Source organism: Heptranchias perlo, chromosome 41, assembly GCF_035084215.1.
Source record: "Heptranchias perlo isolate sHepPer1 chromosome 41, sHepPer1.hap1, whole genome shotgun sequence".
In the NCBI taxonomy this organism is placed as follows: Eukaryota; Metazoa; Chordata; class Chondrichthyes; order Hexanchiformes; family Hexanchidae; genus Heptranchias; species Heptranchias perlo.
Genome location: NC_090365.1, coordinates 9674314 through 9701102, shown reverse-complemented (window position 1 = coordinate 9701102; position 26789 = coordinate 9674314). Strand labels below are relative to the sequence as shown.

Sequence of the window (26789 nt, the reverse complement as noted above, 5' to 3'; positions counted from 1 at the left end):
AACAGTATCAAGAGATAGTGTATGGGTCACCACAGTGGGAGTCACTACAGTGTGGGTCACCTTGCAGGCAATCATTTCTCGTGGAGATTTTTAAAAATTTTCTCTCCCCCCTCAAGTTGCTTTGGTTTAGTCCCACAGGTGATTGGTACCATCCCCAAGTAGCCACTCTTCACCTGTGTTCACGTGTCAGCAGGTTACATTATTGCAGGATAGCAGAGTCAAATCCAGCCAATCTTCATCCACACACACACAGATATACACTTCAAGTAGGGCGGGTCACTAGATCAGTAGGACCCCTTGCTGATTTTTTCCCTCCCAAAGCAAGCAGCGTTGGGGTAGATTTCCATGCCCTATACAGTTTCCCATCTGATTTTTATCCTATTTACATCCATGGACTGAAAATCTATACAGGTTCTATACAGAGCAGGCGTTTCACCCCACCAGATGACCACCCAGACAGCAAAGTTAAAAACATACCCCATTGAGGCTAATTTTATTGTCTCTAGCTAACCCAGCCCATATCAGGAATCATAGGGGAGACCTTTCTTGGGCTGTACGGTTCAGCGATTCATTAGGGACACCTGGCTCAGGCATCATGGGGAACGCCCCTGTAGCACTCTTAATACTCTAGGATAGTTATTCGACACCAGGACTGTGCAACTTGTGCGTTCCCCAGATGCGTTATGAAGAGTTCCCCAAATAACTCAGTGAAGCGGACTGGGACAGAGAGGTGAATTATAATTTGAAATGTGCTTCCCATAGGCCAACTGTTAGCTGTTGCAAATGTGGAGAAACTGGTGGTCTCGTAACGACTGACCTACTAGTTGACAGTGGTTAGTGGCCAAGTGGAGTGAAGAGAGTAAACCAAATTCCATAAGCTGCGTAAGAGTAAACTTAACTAAGTTACCATTTCTCAGGTCTGGTTTGGGATCAAGTTATTCACCACCAGGCCACAAGCCAAGCAGTTCAGAGATACAAGGGCTCAGTTCGGGAGCTGGCCCACTCATCATACTTTTCAGAAATCCGTTTCTTATTTGGAGTCTTCCAATGTGGCCACAAGAAATCTAAACAACGACAGTGGAGATCACTTGTTCTATCACCTTGTGATAAACAGCTGGGGTTACAAGGTTACCGAGCACTCACTGTTACTGTAAGTCTTAGACTGTCACTATCTGCCTGCCTCATTTGCACAGCACCTCAGGGAGGGTAACTAGCTATGGCAATCACCTCTCTTTCCCTGTCCCTCCCTTTCTCCCCAACCCCTCCAGGTACAACCTGGTACATACCGCACACCACTTTCAGGAACCAAGTGAAGTAAAACACAACCAAAGCTGAGAGATAGGCAGATTTGTTTTTATTAACAGTAAATGTTTTGTCAGCTTCTGGAGATGGAAGACAATTCAGTTCATCAGCCACACTGGTGGGGAAATAAAAATCGACTGCCTGAATGATACTCAAAATGTTTGGTTTGTACATAATATGGAGTGTTTTATTTTCTTCTTTTGACTCCCTGCTTTTTACAATAGCACAACTGCCAGACCTGATAGGAATTCAGAGATAGCTCCAAGCATTCCTAGTCACCTAATGTAGATACAATACTAAAACCCAACATTAGGATCAAAAATATTGCTCGGGTTCTTAATTATATTTCACTCAAACACAAATTCTTGTAAGACATAATTGAGAGCAATAAAGGACACCAAAAGCCATGTATGTTGTTCACTCTTAAATTTTCCCAGATACAAAAGCTGTTTCAACCTGACTCAACAGAAAAGCACAAGCAAAGTCACATGAATTGTTATACATTATATAAAAAAAGTTACACATGTTCAAGGTGTCGCCTAATTGTTTTTTTAAAGAAATTTTGTCATTAATTATCCTGACAAAATATCGACAGCTTACTGACAAGTAAAAAGTTACATAAAAATCTAAAAAGGCGGCGTCATTACATGAAACATCCCAGAATCTTAATTGTTTATTCCTTCTTTTAGCAATTTTACAATCACTACTACTATATTGACACAATAAAATGCTTGCAAACTGGTGTGTGCCACACCTTGACGGAGCTTTTAAATCTTTGTACAACTGACGGCAAGTAGAATTATTTTGTGTTTTTTTTTAAAAAAGGTTTTGCGATGATAGCTTCAGTATCGGTTTTACTGCGTCCCAGAGCCCTGGGATCCTCCCGAGTAATTCCCATAGTTGTAGTTGCCGTAGTATTGGTTCCACTGACTCTGGTTCTGGTAATACTGGCTCCACTGCTGAGCGTACTGGAGAACAAACGGAATGCAGGCAATGTTAAATTCACAGATTTAAATTCATTAAAAGCAATATAAAACATTTCAAGAGTGAGTCCAAGATTTCAAAAAGCATCAGTCCAGCCAGCTGCTTTTTAAAAAAAAATGCACTCTCACCAAGGCAAGGAGTGTGTTGCTGGGAGTTGGAGCACTTGTTTTGCACGTCATCCAGTGTGCACTGAATACATTAAAGGTCCGTCAGAGTACAAAGACAGTAAAGCTCCTTCTGTTCTGCCCCAATGTGTCTTACCCTAACCTCAGACAATCTCTAAAGCCCCTAGTGTGCACTTTGCCACGCCAATAACCATAGCAACCAATTCCTGGCCAGTCTGTATTCTGGGTTTAAAATGGTCCCAAGCATAACAATGAGGTAAGATTTTCATCCTATCTGTCTTAGTTTGCAAACCCAAAATGCGTCACCCACTGTGCCACCCAGCTCCCGAAAACTATTTAAACATTTTCTCCATGCAAACACCACAAGACTGCCATTGTGCAGGCAGCCGTCCCAATGCAGCAAGAGTTCACACTTATCCATCAAGGTGGTATTCATAGCTGGCACTTCCATAGATGGACATTCCTGTAGTTTGAGACTGCCTACGTGGTACACTGAGCATAAATAGCATCTCTTTGAACAGTCCTCCACCTACAGGTAAATACTGAGTCAAACCTTCCTCACCTGACCTCTCTGTCCAAAGATCAGAATTAATTACGGTTCCCTGTTAGTGTGATCAGGGGACCCAGTCACACGATTCTCATTATTTCTCAGGGTGTGGATGACACTGGCAAGATCGCATTTAGTGCCCACTCCTAGTCCAGCTGTTTTACAATTGAGTAGCTTTGCTGGACCACTTCAGCCACAGTGTGGGACTCGACTGGGTTTGGGGCAGGGTGGGGGTGGGTTAGCAGATGCCCTTCCCCGAAGAACGAGTGAACCAGTTGGGTTTTTACAACAATCCAGCAGCTCTCAGTCATTTCTTCCCCCCTCCTGGTGCCAGCCCACAAAGTACCAGATTTATCCCGTACCCAGTGCTAAGAGAGAGAGTTAAGACATGCACTCCAGTTTCTCTGCCTCACACATTCCGACGCTGTGAATCTCACCTGCTGGTACTGGTTGGGGTACTGCTGGCTGTAGGTTTGTGTGGCAGTCTGGGGCTGAGTGTAGCCTTGGTTGTAGTTCCCATAGTTGGCATAGTTCCCATAGTTGTAACTCGGAGTGTATGCTTGATTGTAGCCCTGACTATAACTCTGCCCATACGTCGTCGTCGGCTGAAATAGAAACGAAACATGGCAAGTTTGTTACAAGTTTGGAGATCAAAGTTCAGCATGGCAAATTGCACAAGTTTTAACTTCAAGTCGGAAATGTTGGTACATTTTAAACAAGTAAATAAATGTTAAGCTCTTTGCAGTGTTAGGTATAAAGACCATTTTTGAGAAACTTTCTAAAACCAATGCAGCGAATCCAACAAAAGCAGGCACAGGTGGGAAGGTTGAAGAAAAAACTTCAGCACAAGTTCCTAATGAACCAACAGGCAGCTAGAGAACCCGAGGATGCACCAAGCTGAAGATTCACTGGCTCAGTGGTAGCTCTCACCACGAAGTTAGAGGGTCGTGGGTTCAAGCCCCACTCTAGGTACAGCACGGAGTCTAGGCTGACGTGGAGTACTGAGGGAGTGCTGCATTGTTGGAGGTGCCGCCTCTCAGATGAGGCGTGGAGCCGATGAACCGAGGCCCATGGCACTATCTGAAGAGCAGGGAAGGTGCTCTGGCCAATATTTATCCCTCAACCAGCACCACCAAAAACAGATTATCTGGTCATCTAGTGTGTTGTACTTTGTTGTAGATAAACTGACAGCCATGTGTGCTTACATGTCAACAAGTCATTCATTGGCTGTAAAGCACTTTGGGACAGCCTTGAGGACATGAAGGTTACTGTATAAATACAAGCTCTTTCCTTCTTATACCCAAATGCTTGCACTAAGGACATAAATCCTGTAAAACTGGTTGCTTACTCTCTCTCCTATTCCCCTAATGAGGATCGGCAAGAACCTCATTTCCAGCAGACTTCTCCACCCCGACCCCCGGACCCCAATTATTTATCTATTTAACTGGTTACCTGGCTCGGACTGTAGGTGGTTTTGTTGTAGGTCGGTGTAGGGCGGGTTGAGTTGTAGCTCTGGGTGCGATTATAGGTACCACGGCTGTTGGTGCTGCTGTTGGTGCTGCTGCTGTTGGTGCTGCTGCTGGTGCTGCTGCTGTTGGTCCAACGGTTCTGAGTGTTACCTCCACGGTTGAAGCCTAAATTCAAAAGTAGACAGATTTTATTCACGACAAGTGTGGGCCCTGCCCCTGTACCGGGGGTTAACAGGCCAAAAAGTCTACCATAAAACTTTCCAGCAACAATTAACATAGGAACAGGAGGAGGCCATTCAGCCTCTCAAGCCTGTTCCGCCATTCAATTGGATCATGGCTGGTCTGTGTCTTAACTCCATCTACCTGCCTCGGTTCCGTAACCCTTAATACCCTTTGCCTAAAAAAAAATCAACCCGTTTTGAAATTTCAATTGACCCCCAGTATCAACAGCTTTTGGGAGAATGTTTTCCAGATTTTCACTATCCTTTGCATGAAGAAGTTCTTCCTGACATCACCCTTGAGCTGCCTAGTGCTAATTTTAAGGTTCTGCCCCCTTGTTCTGGACAGATATGGTGTACGTAGAAAATTTGCGGTTTTAATCATCCTCTGTTGTTAACTACCAAACAAAATAGTGAATAAACTAGTGGTCATTTTTAAAAACGATTCCAGTACAAAGCCAGGACTTGCCTCTGCGGCCCCAGTTACAAACCTGCTCTGTACCCTCCGCGGGTGAAGCCACGTGCCGCCTGCCCGCCGCGATTGTCGAATCGAGTGAAGCTTCCGCGCCCACGGAACCCGGCGGGCCTGTTGTCGAAGCGCTTCTCTGGGGGGGGCCCGGCCTTCTTGCCTTCTTCGTTGTACTCGCTCACCAGCTTCAAGGACTCCTCCTTCTGCAGCTCGATGTAGGTCACGTCGTCCAGGAACTCGTCGGCCTCGGGCAGGGTGAAGTTCGCTGCACACCACAAAAAAGAACACACAGCAAGAGGTGGAAAATTAATGACCGCAATCAGAAACCGTCAAAAAGATCGATCTGTCACAGGACGGATCACCACACCGCTCATCACTGGGAGAAAGTGGGGTGTAAGGGGGAAAAAAAAGATATTGCGAACCCCCAGAAAACAGCTTCTGAATTTCCAAGCAGATCGCTTGGCATTGTGTAATCGGTTACCGTCAACGCACTTATGGACATCACATAAATCAGAGAATCTGGTGATGGCCATAACATTCTTGGTGTACTGACCTGGGGTCTACAACGTGTACATCTGGTAAGAGGGAAGAGGCGGTGAAATGGGTTTGATGTGGGGGCAACAATAAAGGATGAAGAAGGGGAGAGAGCTATCTGACTTTTTGCTTTTGTTTTTTTTTCTTCCGACTGGTTTTTAACAGGATTTGCGTTTCCAGTTTCCTACCTTTCATTTCTAAAACTGCATGATCAGGAACATCCTTTCCTTCCTCATCAGTGCGCTTTATTGTTCGTTCTTTTAAATCGGCATCCGTGGGACAAATTACAATAGCCTTGCGTTGAAACCCTTCAAAAGGACGCATTTTTCGTCTCTGTGCTGATCCATAAACATTTGTCTAGCAATGGTGACAAAGAAGAGGCAAAATTGTTCATTATTTGTTGCTTGGTTTGCAGACATCGAGGCCTGTAAACGACGAAATAAACATTTTTCCCCCTCACAGCTCACAAGCTTTCTGGCAGGGTGGGCACCCCCTTTCAGAACCTACCTGCAGAGTTTGGAATCTCCGTACTGGACGTTTTTAAATGTTATATAAATTATAGACGTGGGCTTGTGTGCGAAATGAACACTAGAGGTTTAGGAAGACCCCATACTGCTCCATAATTTAGATAAACCAAGCTAATCGTTTAAGCTTCTCAGCATCAGATCTTAAGATGGAAAATCTGAATCTCTTAAACACCTGTATCAAAATTGCTAAAAGGGGAAACTAGATCAGCACATGAGGGACAAAGGACTAGAAAGATATGCTGATAAAGTGAGATGAAGGAGAAGGCTCGTGTGGAGCATAAACACCAGCGTGGATCTGTTGGGCCAAATGGCCTCTTTGTGCTGTAAATTCTATGTAATACCATTCCTACAACTGTTACTGGAATATCTGAATGCTTCTAGTCTCTTGACGGTAATTAGCGAAATGTTAAAAAGCAAACCCAACAGGTAAATCAGACAGTGCTGCGTCAAACTATTCCCCCCACCTGAAAACTGCCTACTTTGACGAACCAGAATTTAGTGCACAAACAAGTAGCTCATACCTTAATTTTAAAAGTCTACAAATCACACCATTAATAACTTAAACGACACCTGAACAAATTTTTTTTTAGTCATTTTGATTGGGGTAGTTCACACATAATTGCAATAAATGTTCCTTTTCTCCTCATCTTTCCACAAGCATCACCTGATATTAAAAGCTGCAATCATGAGTTTGACGCAAATGGGTCTGATAACTGCAGAAGTGTTTTCATTTTAAAAAATCAGTGGAGACAATTATTTTTTTTTAAATTAAAAAGGCTGCATATAGCAACACCACAAATCCCAGCCGGAATGGAAATGATTGGGTAATTCCCCCATCAACTACGCCTGGAGACCGCAATGCTGTGAGCGACTGATTGATTTTACATTCACTGCATTTTGCTGGAGAAATAATCCTGCTTTTATCAGGAGACTTCCACTGTATTTTCGGTCACGAGTTCTGTATGCTGTAGTTTGTAGAGATTCTGCTGTAGTGCGTAGAGACTGTTTAAATAGACTCTGCAGTGTGGAATTGACTGTTTACTGGAAGTCTGTTTTGCAATTACAGGAGGGCTATGCACCATAAGAATTTCTGTAATTATTTCAGATCTATTTGCTGCCTCTATTGGGGAGCTCGGCAATCTGCTCCGCAGCACTCCTGTTATTATGGTAACCCTTCCATCAGCAGTATAAAATATATTAGGGCTTTTCAGCTTTCAGGCACCCCTTGAATGTAAAATGATTTCAATCAAACGATCACCGAACACTTAACTCTTCCTGTGCTGCCTGCCCATCACCCCAAAAATAACTGCACAACAGATCCATCGCTGAATGAAATTAGCACGGGATCCCCGTCCCTTCCCACTCTCCAACTGCAATCAAATCACTATCCCTCTATTAGCACAGAACAACCAATGCCAGGTGTACTTCCAGTGAGAGACAGTGTTTCCCAAAAGTTGGAAAAATAGTCTGCAGATCAGAGTTATTACAACATCACTTACAATACTGCTCTTCTTAAAAGATAAAAATACTTCCCTCTTATATTTTCTTTTGGTTTGATTTAATACTCCTTAACCTCATTCTGCAAATCCCTTATTGGATTACATATTTTTACTCCGATTCTTCACAGCTTGAATTTGTTTCTCAACACTTTTACTCCATTTTCTGTTTTACTTTCCCCTAGCTCTGTTCTTTTCCATTTCACAGCTCTGTCCCATCATCCCCTGAATGCATTCTGATTTCCTATACTCACAAGGATTGGGTCAGTGCATCTCAACCATATTTGTAAAATCACACGTGCAGAGACTTTAATTAATTTATAGTGTTTGAGACAACATATAGCCACAAAAAAAAGTATTAACTTAATAATGAAGTCATGCTTTTAAGCAAAATTCAGCCATCCATATCCTGCTCTGCACCAAGTCCCACTCACAATTACCCCCATCTTCGTGCACTGAATTTAAAATTTTCACCTTCAATTCTTCCATGGAGTCATCCCACCTTAGCCCTGCAACCCCCTCCTGCACCTTCAGTCCTCAGACTCTGGCCATTTGTACAATCTCCACATGCCCCACTTCACCTCCACCCACCTCAATCCTCTCTGGAATATTCTCCCTACAACTCTCGGCTCCTCTCCACTTTTACAAACCTTCTCAAAACTCACCTTTCTGGTCATTTCTCCTCGCTCTCCCATCACAGCCCACATCCACTTTCATCTTTTCCCCCCATCCTCCTTCCATAAAGCACCATAAAGGTGTTTTCTAAAATGCACCATGTATGAATGTTAGTTGCTGCTGTATTGACATTATAATAAATGGAGGGAGATAAGGGTAGTTAAGGACTAAGTGCTTCCAGGTCTCAGTAAAACAGGGCTCCAACTGCATCCCTGACATGATCCAATTATAATCATGAAATCCTTGATACCTTAACCTCAATATTAAAAACAAACAGCGCAGCATAAACTATGAAAACTCCAGACACTAACTAATGAAAAATATTAACCATCACAAAGCTAGGATTTGAAAGAAAGCAACAATTCCCACATTGGATGCAACAATGAGCAGCATAGCTCATCCTAGCCAGTGGAAAAAGTATATATCTATATGTACACAGAAGCATTTTATCATAGACGCTAATACAGTAGTTATACCTGAAACTATATTGTATTGAACCAATGAGATTTACAGCACAGAAGGAGGCCATTTATCCGTGCCGGTTTTTTTGCTAGAGCAATCCAAAATTGATCCCACTACCCTGCTCTCTCCCCATGGACCTGTGTTGTCTTCTGTCTCAAATGTTGATCCAATTTTCCCTTAAAAAAATACAACGGTCTCTGCCTCAATCCCTCTCTGTGGCTAAGAATTCCAGCTCCTACAACTCAGTGTAACAAAATTTCTCCTAACCTCTCTCCTCACTCTCAGTGTGAGTGTGACCATAGTCACGGCCTCCCCAACAAGAGGAAATAGTCTCTCTATGCACCCCATAAAACGCTTCATAATTTTACAAACCTCTACTAAATCTCCTCTTGGCTTTCTTGGCTCCAGTGGAAATAGTGCTAGTATCTCAAGTCTCTCCTCTTAGTTTCCCAGCCCCGGGATCATCCTGGTGTACATGACTAATGAGGCACCCAAAATTGCACTGTTCTCTAACTATGGCCAAACCATTGTTTTGCACAACTGCCTCTTTGCTCTTGTGCTCTCTGCCCCTATTTACAAAACCCCAACTGCTAATGCCCTTCTTTTTTTTTTTAAGGCTTTATTCACCCGAACTTGCACTCTCAGGGAATTGTGTTTAAACCCCTCTCTCTGTTCGTCGGCATCCTTCAGTGTTTTTCCCAAACCAGGCAACTCTAACCCTTCATATCCAGCCCAACTTCCAACTTTCTATCAGCACTGCTACATTTTCTCTTCTATCATCACTTGAATTTTGGTAACAAACCTCATGTGACATCTAATGAATGTTTTCTGAAAATCCATACACACTGCATCTACTACATTCCCTTTATCCAAGCAGTCTTCAAAAAAAATTACATTTATAAAACACAACTGGCTGTCCTTGATTTTGCCCAATTCTGATACTAACTTGTTTATAGTTACCAGTTTATCCTCCTTTCCCTTCTTGAACAGAGCTGTTAATAGTGGTTATCCTCCAGTCCCTGACAATTTTCATATCTAAGGAGGGCTGAAAAATTCTCAGTCCCTGCATTCTCCTGTGACTTGCTTCAACAGCCTATGTAGCACCCATCAGGGCCTAATGACTGATCCACCTCGAATTCTGCCCACTTTGAGAATCCAGCTCCTTTTCTAGTTACTGCTGTGGTAGCACGAGGGAAAGGTGGACGAACAAGACTACAATATCTCCCATTTCTAATATATGCATGAAAATCATCCCCTAATTTTGAGTTTGCTCTCAAAAAACAAAAAAAGTCACAGTGAACCATGATATGCATTTTACGCACGTAGGCACCACTTCTGCAACCCCCCCACAGATTGATCAAAGGACCTTAACGTTTGTGCATACATCAGAGTTTTATGCCATTCTGTAGCAGACCTCTTACATTCCTCACTACTAGTTTCAGTGGAATTTTTAAAAAATTGTCTAAAAGGGTCCATTCAAAATTGTACTCAATTTCTCCATGTAGAAGTCAATCTGGTTCAGGTTTAGTTATACAAGATTGGCACCCTCAAACTTTTCAAACAGCAAAAATAATTAAATTCACACATGCTGGACAGTCTTCAATATTTTAGTTTCTCAACACAGTAGTAAAGCATTAATGTAAATCTACACTGGAACACAATTTCACTCTCCTCCCCCTTTTAACAATAAAGTTTCTGGAGGACACAAAACTGATTTTTTTACCAAGTTGTAACTGTGTTCAACGTATTAGATAAAACTATTCTGATACACATTATGTAATTCAAAACACATAAGCTACTATCTGAGCCATAGCACTAGAGTATCTGCCCATTAATATCCATTTTGGCATGCATATAAAAACTCAGTAAAGCAACTAACAAATCCGCCCAGTTAGCATTTAAATTTCAAAATTCAAGATCACTTCCGATTTTAAGATTGAAATCACAAATTGCCAGTACTAAAAAGGATACCTAATGTTAGGGAACACAATGCAAGCCAATCCAGTATAGAATCCTGCCTATAGTCATATATTTACTTGTTTAAAAGCTATGAACTATTCGTTTTCACAAGATGGTTGGCAACATTAAATTACTACATGCAACAAACATGCAAAGTGATGATATACCTCATTACATCTGTAAACTGTTCAGCGGTTAAACTATATCTTGTATCCTTTTTTTACACAAGTACTAAAAAAGGACATTACAACCCTCCAAGATCATTTCAAAATTATGCTTAATTGCCACTCTTTAAAATGCTTCCTAATTAGAAACTCTGTGCAAGCATAAAATTTGCTTGATCTGCATTTAAAATTCAAGTCATTTCCAGACTTGGATTACAGAAATTATGGAGCAAAACAAGACCTAAAACCCTTGCAGTACAAACCAACTGCAACATACACACCAAACATGGGTGTGAAATTTAACCACACACATCTTTAATGTGTTCCAAGATGTGTTAGGTACAGACATGCCAATCTTCAGTGAACGTTTTGAGGATTAGAGCTATCTAATTCTCTTGTGGTACAAGGAATCCATACATTTAGTTAATGTGTGGGTCACTGTGCTGCTAGAATGGAGAACGTCTCATCCAAGGATCCAATTAAATATTTTCAGAAACTTTGATTTAATCAAAAAGCCAATTTTAATAACAGGATTTTAATGGTAGAACGAATAAGACGAGTGTATCAGAGCAATTGTGGCTCTGTCAGTGGATGACTGCTTATTAATTCTCGTGTAGAGTAGCAGCCGAAAACGTAATTAGAATTCCATCCTTTGCACTCCTCTGACTAAGGGATCAAGCAACCTTACAAAAGCCATCCAGAAAGTGTGATGTTTTTCCTTTCTCGACCCTGACTACACTCACTCTCACATACTTACCTTTACTTACCAGTTCTTCATAAGAACATCTGCCCCAGACAAGACAACATACAACTACTTACCAGTGGTACTTACAGTTATCCTGTACCAAAGAATGTCCTTTAGACTTGTACTTACCTCGCCCATCTTGTAGGCCCTGGCCCTGGAAAGCCAACATTCATTAGTGATAACTTACCTGCACACCAATTATTTAACAATCAACAAAGTTCCAATTACTACGTCTACTTTTAAAAATCATGTTTTTTTAAAAAAACTTAGTAACAATGGAGATCAGTCACTTACTCACCATTGGTGTTTTATTTTCTAAGCAGCAACATCATTAAATCTCATCTTGTATTTTTGCTCTTTACATGGGATGGGTATTTTCATTTGATCCCCAAGCAATGAAACAAAGTTGATCTTTTATTTACAATGTGCTTTTTTTTTTAATTACAAGAGATTTAATTTGCTGAATAAGCATATAATTAATGTGTTGCCATAAACAAGCTAAAAATAAAAGGTATCTTATCTAAATTTACTTCAGTGAAGCATGGAAACACAACAGTACCTGGTCAAGAATGTAGTTGCGTTTCTTGCGAGCAGCAATCTGGATGAGGCGGTTCAAGCACTGAGTAGCTTGCTGGATTAGGACATCCCAACGGCCTGCGTAGTTGCGTTGACGCCGAAGACCCATCACCTGTGAAAATGGCAGAGACGTCTGTTGTTGAAAGGACCTGATTCTTTGGCTTGTGGTGACCGTTCGCTTCTAGTGTGCAGCCATTATATTGCAACTGATGCAATTACCCCTACTTGTACTGAAATAGGCTTTCTAATGTTAGCCAGGACCTTCCTTCTGCAGTATTTTTTGAAAATTACCAACACTCCTTTATACTCTGTCTCAATTTACAATCCTGGCTTTTGACACCAGGGAGACAATAACCATTTGATATGCATTTTACACAGAGGCACCACTTTATGCACACATGGAAACGGTAACTTAAAGTTCAAATGATCACACTTAAGTCACAGATAAGACCCAACTTCTGCCCACCCCTATAGATTATTCAAATAAAGAACATTAATGTTTGTGCATACATTCATGTTTTATGCCGTTCTGTAGCAGAATAGAGAACAATTAAAAATATCACTGCACAAGCTGACTTTTGACCCTTGTGTAATGACACTATACTGAACGGGGCTGTTGATGGAAAAGTGTTTTCAACTGTTCTGATATTGTGCTGCAGCGCAGCTAGTTCAGTGAAAAATGCAAGTCAGTCCGCAGAACTGCTAATGGGCAGTTACACCTGTTCCCATTAGATTTTTCACTTCGCCGTCATTTACTTCTGATAGTAGATTGGATATATACTGACCTCATAAGTGTTTTACCATATTTTTGGAGGACTTCATTAATTGAGTTCAGTTTTAAAGACATCAGCTGAGCAGTTCCAAACAACTTACTGGTTCAGGCACGAACATAAGAAACTGGGTCATTCTGTACACCCTATACCTACCTTCATCTTTTCCATAATGGCATTTGTTCCGAGGATGTTATATTTCTTCCATGGAGTGCTAGCTGCATGCGTTATAGCCCATGTCGTCTTCCCTGCTGCAGGTAAGCCAACCATCATCAGGATCTAAAGAAAATGTCTTTAGTAAAATTCTGCGACTCAAAATTCTTTAAACAAGGTGTTGTGCTCCCTATTTTCTTTAGTTTCCCCTTCCCCGTAGCTTTTCCTCTTTAGTAAATCACAGCCTTACAACAATAAATTGCATTTATATAGCCCCTTTAACGTAGTAAAATGTCCCAAGGTGCTTCACAAGGGTGTTATCAAACAAAATTTGACAACAATATAAGGAAATATTAGGACAGGTGATCAAAAGTTTGGTCAAAGGGGTCATTACAAAGGAACATCTTAAAAGAAAGAGAGGGGTAGAGGGGTTTAGGGAGGGAATTCCAGAGCTTAGGGCCTAGGCAGCTGAAGGCACAACTGCCAATGGTGGAGTGATGAAAATCAGGGACACGCAAGAGGCCAGAATTGCACTATGGTCTCAGTGCCGTAAGCCTTCAGTGACGGCTGCTCCGGAACTGGCCTCTTCAGAATCTTGCCTTGAAACAGAAACTGAGGAATGCTGCGTCAGATCTGGCTGTTCAAGTCACAGACATGACTGGCAATCAGAGTGGTTATGTGCCAACAGGGACAGCAAGTTCATTCTTTCTGGATTCTTGCAGACCTCCCGAAGTTAAATCTCCCTCTGGTTTGAAAATCCAGCTGCTTTCACAAAAAGATTTGCCCGTGTTTAGCCTAACCCTTTACTGCCCTCTGCAGGATTATTTACCAGATGCTACTGGCATATTTTTAAGGCTTTTCAGCATTATCTCAATTTACTCTCTGACCTGAGAGAAAGCTCCACACACTCCTTGAATTGGGTGAAAACATGAGATTCTGAAGAGGACAATGATCTGAGCTGCAGTTCTTAAGATGTCCAAGGTGAACTAATGCAGCAATTTCACTGGCTGGAGAATGCTGTCCATATTAGGCTGCACCTGGTTCCTACCATACAAAAGGTGAATGATCGCTCGATCAACTTGGGTACAGAAATTTCACCTAGTTAGCTTGGCTACCTTCAGCTCAAGCTTTCCACATGGACAGGTTTCTTACCCCACCTTTTCATGAGCAATTAAGGCTTTTCTCCAGACAAACAAAGCCATCGTCTTCAGACCCAGTCATAAACTCCGCTCCCTCACCACCCAACAATATTCTTCCTCCCCACCTACAGTGTCAGGCTGAACGAGATTGTTCACAATCTGTGTCCTATTTGACCCCAGGTTTAGTTTCCGAACCCATATCCCCTCCATGACAAGACTGCCTACTTCCATCTCCGTAACATTGTCTGCCTCCAACCCTATTTCAGCCCATCAGGCACTGAAACCCTCATCCATGGCTTTGCCATTTCCAAACCCCACTATTGCAATGTTCTTGTTGGTCTTCCAGTCTCCACCCTTCCTAAAATTCAGCTCATCCAAAGCTCTGCTGACCAGATCCTATCCCGCATCAAGCTCACCCATCACCCCTGTCCTACAGTGGCTCCTGGCTCCCCATGCCAGTCAAAATTCTCATCCTTATGTTTAAATCTCTCCATGGCCATGTCTCTCTCACTCCTCCAGTGTTATAAGGCCCATGAACTGTCCGTTCCTCTGTTGCATCCCCCTCCTTTTGTCTCACCAATGGCATCTATGCCTTCAGCCAACTTGTCCCCAAGTTTTGGAATGAGGATGACTAAAAGGCATCAAAGCAGAACGGTCTCGCACCTCATTTAGAAAGGCGTTACACACACACACACAAAGACCACCAACTCTTATTCATTACCCCTCAAATCAGTGATTTAAAACTGACTGCCTTCCAACCCCATATCCAGCCATCCTCCATTGCCCCAGAAATCCAAGATATTACACTGTTATCCTCATTTGCTTAATAAACTGAACATCTTTCAAATATGTACACCAGCATGGCATTTTTTTTTTTTAAAAACAGCTCCTGAAATTGTCACATCCAACGCAATTAAAATAAAACCGAGCATAGGGATTGTGAGCTAAATCTTGATAAAAACATAGTTGATTTGTAGTGTAATTCTATGCTTGCACTACACAAGCAATGGACATGGACTGTGCAGATGGAATTAAGTAGAATGGACTCTAAAGCACCTGGTCAACAGGGGATCTCATTCAAGGACAAGCCCTTTCCCATTATGTTCTTGATACTGTGTAGACTTGAATCCAGATAAAACAGATTTGGGGGTGCATCACCCCCAATCACATTCCTATCTCTATCAGTCCTTCCTCTGTACCTTTTTGCATGGTTTGCCCACTGCAGAATTATGATCTGTGGGAGTACAACGGGAGAAGACCTCCGTCCCAACACCAGGCACATACTGCAAAACCAGGATTTGAGGAATGCTACATTTTCTACAAATTGAGCAAACTTAAAAGTAGGTAAAATTATTTAAGTAAAGTCAAACAAGATGGGTAAAATTAAAATTAGACCACGTGGGGAATTCGACCTAAAAAAGTGTTGCAGCACAAGGGAAAGGTTTCCTTGAAATAGGCTGTCCAGAGCTAAAATCATAATAACTCTTCCAACCTTAATCAGTACACCCACCTCACACTCAGACTTGCTCTTTGGTCCTGCTGTGCCTTGTATGCGCTGATCTACAGGCACATGCTGAATGTATGTGAACCCATCAGGAATTCTGCACCACGGTTCCTTCTGTCCAAAGTTGAATTCAATGGCGCAGTTCTTTGTCAGCACATGTGGGAACAATGGCCATCCACCAAGAGCCATTTTCTTGGCCCTGAACGCCACACCAAGCCACTTTCCATTCTTTGTAAAGGACATCTCCACATCTTCACCAGCTTCAAAGTTCTATAGATGTGACAGACAGTAAAGGTGAAATGTGCAGCAGTGAAATGTTTCAGAACTGGTTTAAACAACTACCTCCATTTCCCCCTTAGTGCAGTCCCCTCAAGCTAGCAACAAATCTCATCTCGCCATCAGTCCGCTGCACCTTGCCCAGTAAGTCAGTAACCAGGTTGCAATAGACAACTACATCCATTGCTCTATCCCCGTGTCACTCCTAACAATCTGGCCAAGAGCCAAAAAGACCCCGACATAGTATAGATCCAGTCATTCCACCAACTAGCAAAGTAGTTTTAAGCAGTGGCAAGGCCAGACTTCTCAACCATGTGGATAACCACAACTTATGATTACTGGACAGCACCCACAGCCTCTGCAGCAGAAAGCAAACCGACACTGCAAAGTTAAAACAGCAGCTTTGTCATTCTAGCATGAAATCTGTGGTAGAACAGCTTGTTAATTTCCCTTTGCAGTTCTAAAGGAAATACCAAGTTGATATCATGTGAACAAGTGAAGTATGAAGAGTCAAATCCTATTCTGACCTGTTGTACCAGTTTGAATGCTAACAAAACAATACCATGTAACAGAACAGAGCTCCAAGACATTTCAAATTTTGAATAAGAAAATCTTCAGACATTGATGGGTTCAAATGATTATGCAGGAGCATCTTTAAACAAATTTCCATAATCCCATAAACTGTCAAATATTATAATTCAAACCAAGTTTGCAATTCTTACAATTAGGCAGCCAATCACATCATTTTCAGAAAATCGCTCTCCATAGTCCTGAAACTTGCAGCTTGATGACTTCTTTGCAGTCCCTCCGTACCCATATGAGAAATCCTCCTCACCTAAAAAAAAGTACAGTTAATTTAGGATCTGAGAGGCCATTTCTAGAATAGTCGCTACTGGGTGTAACTGCAAATCAAGTACTTTCATGGAGGAGTTTCTCTAGTCAGTCAAATTCTGATACTGTGACTCTTACTGATCTCATTCAGCAATCCATGAGGTGCCCTGGGGTGCTTAGTATATACAATGAGTGATGAAAACATTCCATGGGTGTACTTGCCCAGGCACAACAGCCCTTGGGCAAGTATGCAGGCATGCACAGGTGCTTTATTGTTACACTAATTTCACTCATAAGAAACTGTCAGTCACAAAAATATTACAGCAACCTCCAGCGATAGAATTACCTGACTTAAGAGTACAATAATTGGTATAATTCACTGTGTGAACTCGGAAAAGGTTTGTGAGTATACTGATCCAGGATCACAGAGAAATAAACAGATAAACACAGACATAGCACTTAACTGTTACAACAGACAAATTATTAGAGTATTAATATTCCACAGGTCAGACAGGACTATAAATACTTTAATAATCTGCTGTAACATATCTCTGACCAAGTTGACAAAATTTTAGGATACATGGTACAAATTCATCAAACATTACAATTCTAATTTAAGCTAGCGGCAGGACTGCAAAGAAGCTTGAATCAAGGAGGCCAAGGCGCAAGAGTCAAGACTACGTGTACTTATTGATTCTAAAAAGGACAACGCCAACTTTTATTGAACTGCAGCAGTTTGTGTAGTGGATACCCAGGCTGATCAACATGACAAAAGGACAAGAATTTAAGGATGAGAAATTTAAGTACCGGTCTTTAAAATTATTTTGTGATGCTCTCTTTTTTCCTTAAAACAATGAGACAGCATTCCCACTGCTGATAATCATCCAATAAAAGGTCACTGTGATGCAGAGGTGTCATTGAAGAAGCTGACCAGCTCCTCTATCAATGCCCCAAATTTCTTGCTTTGCCACTAAAAAAAAAATCACCGTACTCATCACAACCCTCCAGAGCATCAAAAACAGCACTGAGCATAGATTCGACATAGGCCCCAACTCCTCTACTAAACAAAGGACATCGTCATTTTGGTCCACAAAACCTTCCTGAGGCTTTCAATGAGCAGGAATGTTATCTGTAGATAGCCTATTGGACAGGGGGATGGAGAAGTGGTGCAAAAGACATGGGTGCAATGGGCTGGATTGTACAGTAGATTATTGACCTGGATGGGAGACAAGAGTTTATGAAGGGATTCAAAAACAAGCAGCAATACAGTCAAGTCATCGCCTGCAAGAGGCTGGGTTGAGCTGCACTCCCTTGTCACGGCATATACCATCTGCCTCATCTAGGTAATGGATAAGCAATAGTAAGAAGGAAAATGCAGAGCCATTCCAGGTGCACAAAGGGACAGGATGCTCAACCACACAAGGGAAATCTGACTTTGAACTTGCAAATAAGAGTTAAATACAATTAGCCCACCAATCCAGGACGAACGTTCTCATCTTCCCTAGGTTAAGGCAAATCTCCCAAACCCACTGTGTGTTATACATTTTTAAAAAGCATAAAATCTAGTGCTCATTAAAACCCAAAGATCCTCTAGTAAAAAGGGACATATGGATAGGTGCGGCTCTCCCCCAAAAGTCAGCAATAGCCAATGAGTTCCTGAGACCCAAGGATCTGAAATCTGACGGTCTCTTCCCACTGCACTCCCTAGAATGAAACCAGTGCGACAGAGGAAAAATTGCACATTCTGCAAAATTTACATTACAGATACAAAGATCGTAATGTGTTCTCCACTTCCTTCAAAAAAAAAATCAAATTTAACCCACTCCCACACACAAATGAAATTCACTGCAAGGCTCTTTCATTCCCCTTCCCCTCCCCCCCCCACCTTTCAACTTTTGTTCCCACCAAAATCAAGCAAAGGGGAAAAAAAAGTTACAATTAAATGAGGAGGGAGGTCACCTAAAAATAAACTTTGCTGCTAAGGACAAGCATGGTGCCAACTACCACTTCCATCAGATGTCATGGCACAGCAAAACAAACCTAAATTAACACGGTAATATATAGCTTCCAACATAATCAGAACAACAATGCCCAAAATACACTACTGACAAGACCCAATCAATCTGCACTGGGAAAATCCACTGTGTATGCAGTAACACGCAAAGTACCAATGAGACGCAATTTACCACATCGATATACATAAAAATATTTAACCATCCGGTAATTCAAATCAAGTATTTTTTTCCACCCAGTCAGAAATATAAAATCAGCATTTCTACCGCTTATGATAGCACAAATTTCTATAAACATCTCAGGGAAATACCACAAATGAACAAATAATTTTTAATATTGACATTCCCAGAGAGTAACTCTAGCCAACAGTTTGGCACCAATAAGTGGTTTTAATTGATTGACATGATTGCATACAGAAAATTAAATTACCATTGATCAGACTGTCCAGAGCTAGGGCAACCCTGGAAACAGAAGGCATCAACTGAACCTCCATATTATTTGATATTCACTTCAGTCAACTTGGACTCAAAAGCCAGAGGTCCACTAGTCAACTATGGGAAAATAATGCTCTGCACTGCCACCTCAAACATATGCTAAGAAACATGGCTTAAACAAGTCTTATAGCATCACCAATAAGTCACAAAATACAGAACAGGTAAGCCGGCCAGCCAGCATTTAAATAAATCAGTTCATCAGCACAGTCTGCATGAGTCCCTGACAACAATCTAATCACAGAATACCGATTCACCACCATTGTCTTCATAAGTCAACCACTGCAGCTACAGTAATTAAGGGCATGATTTTAACACCAAGCAATCTATTTGAGCGATTAGATACCTAATGAGGCAGTATAAAAAGCTGGAAAGGAAAAGAGGAGCAAAACAGACAAACATTAGGGATCAGGAGTCACTCCAGGAAGATCAGAACTGTGAGCATCAGATCTAGCAGTCAGATTCACACCCCACGACAAGGTTCGGGCTACAGGTACAGCCGGATCTGCCAAGGAACAGAGTCACGATCTTCTCTTTCAGCAACTGCTAACAGCGACGCTACTAAAGGATTCAGAGTACAAATCCTTACTATGTTAAAGAAATTCTACACAGCTTCTAAAGACAGTGTTGAGGCCTCGGAGATGGGCAACGTAAGATATAGAATAGTCCCTGGCTTTTTCTCCCCGTGTATTTATTTAATAAAGAAACTTAAGTTTCTCGTGATAGATTCTCAAAACAAGAGGTGCTATCACTGCCGCTCAATCCCACACCAAGTTTTGAAAGGATTTTTCTTGAGTTTGATATAATGAGAACAGCAAGCCAACAGTAAGACGATCTGAGCGGCTTTAGGGACTAAAGTACATTGTGATAGATCCAGCTTTAGTCAGAGGGATTAGTAGGAGCTTCTGAATAAAGGGCATCATGGAGCACCTACAGCGCAAGAACCTTGAAAATTCAATATTGTTTTGCTTAAACCTTTTCTCAAAGTCAAAGACATTACAAAAGGAATTTTTCCCACTACATTAAGCGATCTTCTCCAAAATAGCTGCTCTCTGCCGCTTCAAAGCGAGCCTCCCTCGCGGCAAATTTGAGTTAATCCATCTCAGCACACCAAGGTTTCATGCTGCAAGTTTCTGCCTCATGGCCTTAATCTCATTCAGTATCATAGCAACAAATAATTCTCGACGTGTACCCAAACCAGAAAGCTCCTTTAGGAGCTGACTTAACAGGCAAACTGTAACTGTTAACCGGGTTCCTGAGCTTGCAACTGACAAAACAAGCAGCCCAGTTAAATGTAAAGGTTCACGAAGTTTCCCTTTACTCATGCTGTGGACCAGAGTCAAATATTGCAAAGCTCTGCAGGAGCAAAACTGGCACACAACCATACACAAATGTTCCTTGAGCATTTCTTTTACCACCTCATCTATTTGGTTTATAATGTTTTTTTCTTCCTTCTCTCTCAACTAGCTCCTTCCTTCCTTCATTCTTCCCATTATTTTTCTCTTCCCCATCCTGTCCTTTAGTTTAAATTTCCAATAGTTTGTATACATCTTCAGCGATCGAACAGCCATGTGGGGAGGCTGAAGTTGGCAAGTCAGAAAGTAGCCAGAGACAGCGAAACTGGATTTATTTATTTACTGAAAACTACTATATTCTTAAAGCTCAATTCCCTTTCTGTTTCAATATCGGCCTGTAGGTGGAGGATCTGCATGGAACTAGTAAAACAAGCCAATACAAAACTCCTACCAAACCACAACATAATCCACGCCATTGATTACATACCACCCGAGATAGGAAGAAAGAGTTAACACTCTAGAGCTAACCATGATCCGAATTCAATACAATCCTCGGTGTAAGTGTGACTTATCAAAAAGTTAGAGACAAAATTTCTTACCTAGCTGGGTACTGCATGAATCAAGTGACCAACCAACACGAACCACGTGGGGATCAGGCTCAGTTGGAGGGAGATGCTTAACTGGAATCTCTTCATTAATCTACAAAAAACAAATTCAGTAATTTTACTATGCTGACAGACATCTTAACTAGCAACGTCACATACTAAAGTCCTACTTGAAGTCCAAATGGGAACGTGCAAAATCAGACTCCGTGAATGGCCTAAACTCGAGCTAAAAAGTTTGTTTCTATAACTCGAGTTCAGCTACCCAATTATAGTAGTCAACGGGCATTATATACTTTTGCAAAACTGGGGTTATTTCAATATCTTTTTTTTCTACACACTTTCCCAGCAGAAAGATTGCTTCTTTTCTCCTGTCACCACCTGAATCTATTGACTCCTTGCTCAGGTATAGGTCCACCAGTGCCAATTATGCTCCAGTGCCTCAACCAGGGTCCATTACTTAAGCATGAGCCTGAACTGGGTGTATTAGACTATAAAACTGCAGGAGCATCACAGCCAAGACCCATCCTATTGCCCTCCAATATCCATGCACAAGAACTTCCAGCCAGGGTCACTGGATAGCAATTAGAAATGGGTACCCTTATCAAGTTTCTATCTTTAATACCCGGGGTGCCTAGGTCAACTTTACTGCCCCAGCTAAGATTAATTCAGCACAGAACTGTGATTGAACTTTGTACATTCCTGGTCTGTATGACTCAACCACTCACTGAAGCATGTGATTAGACCCACGTCACAAACAGGGAGAGAATCCCATAGGCCATATTCTCACAAGAGGTCATGGTGCCAGATGACTACCATGGCTCTCTCCTCATGCACTGTAAGCAGCTTCCAAGGAGAAAGTATATCAAGATCCAAATGTTACAGAATATTAGTTTATGTATGGTTAATTAACTATAAAAATAGTTAATTGTGGAGAGAAAAAAATAGCTCTACAGGTGCAGTGCACAAGTCCATCCTCCTCTCCACCCCGAGTCCTAAATCTCACCCTCTCCACCTGCCTGACTGTAGTAACCAGCTGGAGTTAGTCAACACGCATTCTCCTGAACAGTACCTGAAACATTTAGAACTCTGACTTTGAAGAGAAGAGTGTCTTTTTAAAGTGCCAGTGAGTAGAGCATGTGTTGACCAACATCAGCTGGTAACAGATAATTTGTTCCATCATCAGGTAGGGGCAGCCAGTGCTACTCCCCATTGTTTAGTGGAAGTTTGTTCATGCTACCAATAGCATAAAAATGTCCGATCTGTACCTCAACTCCACATTCCTGGAAACCCTAACCTAAGAAAAATCTATCGATCTCAGTCTTGAAAATTCCAATTCTCCCAGCATCACATCACACCCTTTTTGGGAAAGGGAAGAGGAGGAGAAAGAGTTCCAGATTTCCACTGCCCTTAGTGTGAATTTGGATCATTCGTGTAAACTGGTGACATGGGACAGGATATTTAATACTAACGTATTGCATCTTTTGTGAAATGCGTAGCTCAAGTACAAAACGAATGGAATAAAATTAACACATTCAAAAAGGACCTGCGAGTAATGGCCTCGTCACTGTTAATGGCTGAACAACCCGGTGAGGTAATTGAAAAAAAGCTAACAAAAACATGAGATGCAGAGCCAAAACGGTGGAAGTCTACTAAAGATATGCTGATGATGTATACTGCACTGTTCAGAGCTACAAGAAAATCTTCGAAGGCTCAATTTGGAAGCCCAGAGAGAAACTTTAAAAAGGTGAGCTCAAAAAAGTATTTATAAAATATATTAAATGACTTTGAAAAGATGAATCCAGAATGTTACTTTAAAGTAATGCAGGCTAAGTTATAAGTTAATTTAAATGAAATGTACCAGTAAGAACTCCTTCACACAAAGGGCAACAAATGTCTGCAATATTTTGCCAGAGTAATAGATGTAAACTTTAGGAGAGTTCAAAATGCAATTGGGCACTAGGCTAGGAGATTTCAGGCACAAGAGGACATGCTACAGTAGGCCAAATCTCTTCTCATACCTGATTTTCCTGATGCGCTTCCTTGTTCAACCCTCAAATTACAGCACGCAGTAAAAAAAAAATTGAAGATGAAAGTTCTCCGTAAACGTTCAGGGCAATCTGAAGTGCAGGTCTTAAAATGCAAGGAATTGAAGATCAAGTGAGCTCAAGAAGAACAGAACTCAAGCTTTCTTCATTAAAGATCTATATTCCAGCAGGGCACCAACTGGTTAAATCAAGTGGTTTATCTTCCAGATGCACTTCGTGAATCTGGTCACTACAAGGGATTCAATGGAATTTTCTGTCCTACACGGCAACAAGTGTGAATTCTCAGCAAGGCGGGAGACGGGCCCCAGTGAAGAAATCTCTCAAGGTGCATTCACAATTTAAGCAACGCACAATGTGGTTTTGTTTTGCATCTACACTGAAGTAATGGTGTAAATCTGACACTGAAGCAAAGAAGGACAAGTCTCCTGGAAGAGGTAGTCTCACTCTGGAGTCAGCTCAGGCCTCCACACCCGATTTACATTTCACGAGTTTAACACTGGCGCAAATTTGTAGTGTTAACATTCTAAGACACTTTCCGGGATACTGTATCGCAACGGGATACAGTCTTGGTACCAATGGAGAAATATTTCCTAATTATCAAAACAGGCATTTAAGATGTAAGCTTTAAGAAGAGTCACAACCACTGAAGGAAGGAATTGCTGTTTAGTTACCACAGTCTGCTCAATAAATCAAGTTGCTTAACAGTGGGCACTCATCTGTATAAAATCTAAGAGGAGTTGAGCAAAGTAGAGAACAAGGTGGTCTGGGAAGCATGTTTTCTTGCTCAATAAAGTCAAGAAATTATTCCTTTTTTGCTTCTTAGATCTTGGGAATGCTCTTTGGGAAACAAAGAGGGCATGAGGAAACTTCCATTCCAAAAGCTATGCCAGTCACCACGGTTCTTGCAACAGAACCGTTGTAATCCTTTGTTCTCAGACATGACAAAGGCCAAGAGAAGTCATCTAAGAGTCCATTCGTGAGATTAGCCCCCCCATCCGTGCTCAAGAGTGCCCATTTTTACAACACAACATATTGATCGAACATCACACTTATCTGACCAATATCAATGCCATTTTGCATTGCATCTAGATGCAAAACCCTTAATTCCACAACTGTTGTTGTGCTGTCCATCTGCTTGCAAACATCAAGCTATGGACATATCAGAACTTTCTGCCATTCAACAACTGCATAAATGAAGCCATTCCGTGCAGGTCCAACCAAAAACATTGCACATTAACCCTAATTCCATCCACATTCCACACTTTGCATAAGGTGAGCTTCAAACCCGATATCCAGTCCATCACCAATAGCTAACTCGATACCCGGCTCTGAAATATTGCCCATCTCCATCCCCTATGAAACCCTCACCCATCTTCATTACCTGTAGAGCGCTATCACTTGCATCCTAACCCCTAAGCCTCATTCACATTTCACCTGTCTGCGCTGACCTAAGCTGAATCCCTGCCCATCGGTGCACAAATTTCACAATCTTAGATCTTTCTTACAATCTGCTCCATGTCCTCGCTCCACTCTACTTCCTTTGCTCTTCAGATAATGGTCTGTTGTACATTTCCTCATCCTCTGCTCCATCAGCAGCAGAGCCTTCTCACACTACACTTGGATTTCTTTCATAAGCCCTTCCATCTGGCTACATCTTGCCTGATCTTTTAAAGCCTCCTTAAAACCTACCCCTTCGGCTATTGAGGTGACAGTAGATCTTGCACGGTTTCTTCTGATACCCGATAGTCATTAAATTGGATGGGTTTTTTTTCCTTCCTAGGAATAATATACTGACTCCAATGACAAAGAAAAACCTTCTGGAAAATGCATTTAATATGCACAAATAAAAGCACTACTGCTTCCTTTACAGTCTGGCTACTGTACAGGGCAATTTTAAAGTCAAACACAATTATATATGCAGAAAAATGACTAAAACAAGTCATCTTAACCTCAGCACAATGCTAACAGAGCATGTTGGAATTTCAACACATAGCACAACAAAGTACAGGGATACAAGGCTCCTCCCCCCCACCCACCTCCCCAAGACAATGAGCAACAGCCAGACGCATTGCCATTGGTGAAAGAAGAATGGGTACCCCGTAGGGCCACTATCAAGTACATCCAAGCATGTGGCTCGTGAGCAGTACTGGCAGAGGCCTAGGAGCAGCTCAGCCAGAGATACGTGGCCTCGAGAGATGTGTGGGGAGAAAAAGAAAACAGGCAATTCCATGCCCTCAAAGAAAAATATAAGTACCTTAACTTCAAAACAAACTTTCCCCTTGTTGACCCCATATGTTGCTCGCGCTCCTGACCACAGATATGCAAATCCTTCAATAGTCAAGGGGTAGCCACTCAAGCGGTCTCTAGCCACTTTAAAGTGCAGATCACAGTTATCTAGGATGGAAAACAGGGAAAAATGTAAGACAGTGAAGCAAGAAAATATCAAGTCAAACCAGTTCCGATTACCCTGAAAATAGTTTGTTACTAAGACATTGTCTGCTTAATACTTACAAGTGTCAATAGCCACACATGTTTCATCAAAGTCTTCCTCATCATCTTCTGCAGGTGGCTGGGGAGATTTTGCTCTATCAAAAGAGGAATCGTAAAATATCGTTGTTTAACTCCTTAATAGACAACTGCTTCCTGGCAGAATTAAATGCATTAACAAAGAGTTAACTGCCCCTCCGTACAAAATCTCCACTGATTTTCATGGTGCATAAAGCTAGTCTTTTTCTGTCAAAAACTCTCAGCTAGCACCACTGAGTTTTGGCACCCAACATCATTATCGAGCACTCAGACATCAACTAGAGTACATTTTATGGAAAATAAAGTTCCACTTTCTCACCAGCCATCCGAGTGGCCTTTTTCAAGCTAAGACTGCCAATGTAGTGTCGACTGCTGCCTGTCCGGAAAACTTTTCTATTGAGCACTCAAGTTAACTTGGACCAAACCCAACACACCAGCTTCAGTTGGAGCACTCACAGCTGAACACCCTCAGTATGCACAGTAAGGACCACATCAATAATTCAACAGTCAGAACTGGATGTTCTACTGTTGATCCTTAGGCATATTCATCCTAGGAACAAGTCTATGCTCCTGTTGTGAATCAGGCCACAGAATATCTGATTAACAGGTTACAGGGAGTCAGCATATCATAACTTAGGTGTGGGAGTTATGACCTAGTCATAGTTTCTCATTTCTTCTTCACCTGTTCCCCACCCCTGGGGGAAAAAAAAAAATCCAGCCTATCCAACAATTTATCCTACTTTGATCTCTAAGCAACCATTCAAGATACCAAACACACGTTATTTTTTTTTGTATATACAGAGAACCAATGAGCAAAAAAAAAATGCATATTTCTCCTTAGGACCTTCCAGGTGTGCAGCTAAACTCTGGCAGGTAGATTCCAGTCATA

The 26789-nt window shown here is 41.7% G+C and overlaps 2 protein-coding genes across 2 annotated transcripts in view; one reads left to right on the top strand and one right to left on the bottom strand.

The window, feature by feature from the left end:
- LOC137306045 (cytochrome P450 2F3-like) overlaps window positions 1-12795 on the top strand; it is a 65598-nt gene extending 52803 nt beyond the window's left edge. The window contains exon 9 of the mRNA XM_067975075.1: window positions 12212-12795. Within this exon, the coding sequence (XP_067831176.1) occupies window positions 12212-12282 (71 nt within the window). The 3' untranslated portion in view covers window positions 12283-12795. The remainder of the gene's footprint in view (window positions 1-12211) is intronic.
- LOC137306044 (heterogeneous nuclear ribonucleoprotein U-like protein 1) overlaps window positions 1338-26789 on the bottom strand; it is a 40950-nt gene continuing 15498 nt past the window's right edge. Inside the window, exons 4-15 of the mRNA XM_067975073.1 lie at window positions 25886-25959; window positions 25629-25768; window positions 21324-21423; window positions 16817-16929; window positions 15825-16088; window positions 13179-13301; window positions 12236-12364; window positions 5837-6005; window positions 5137-5379; window positions 4411-4592; window positions 3396-3563; window positions 1338-2270 (exon numbers count right to left, since the gene is read on the bottom strand). Of these exons, the coding sequence (XP_067831174.1) occupies window positions 2157-2270; window positions 3396-3563; window positions 4411-4592; window positions 5137-5379; window positions 5837-6005; window positions 12236-12364; window positions 13179-13301; window positions 15825-16088; window positions 16817-16929; window positions 21324-21423; window positions 25629-25768; window positions 25886-25959 (1819 nt within the window). The 3' untranslated portion in view covers window positions 1338-2156. The remainder of the gene's footprint in view (window positions 2271-3395; window positions 3564-4410; window positions 4593-5136; window positions 5380-5836; window positions 6006-12235; window positions 12365-13178; window positions 13302-15824; window positions 16089-16816; window positions 16930-21323; window positions 21424-25628; window positions 25769-25885; window positions 25960-26789) is intronic.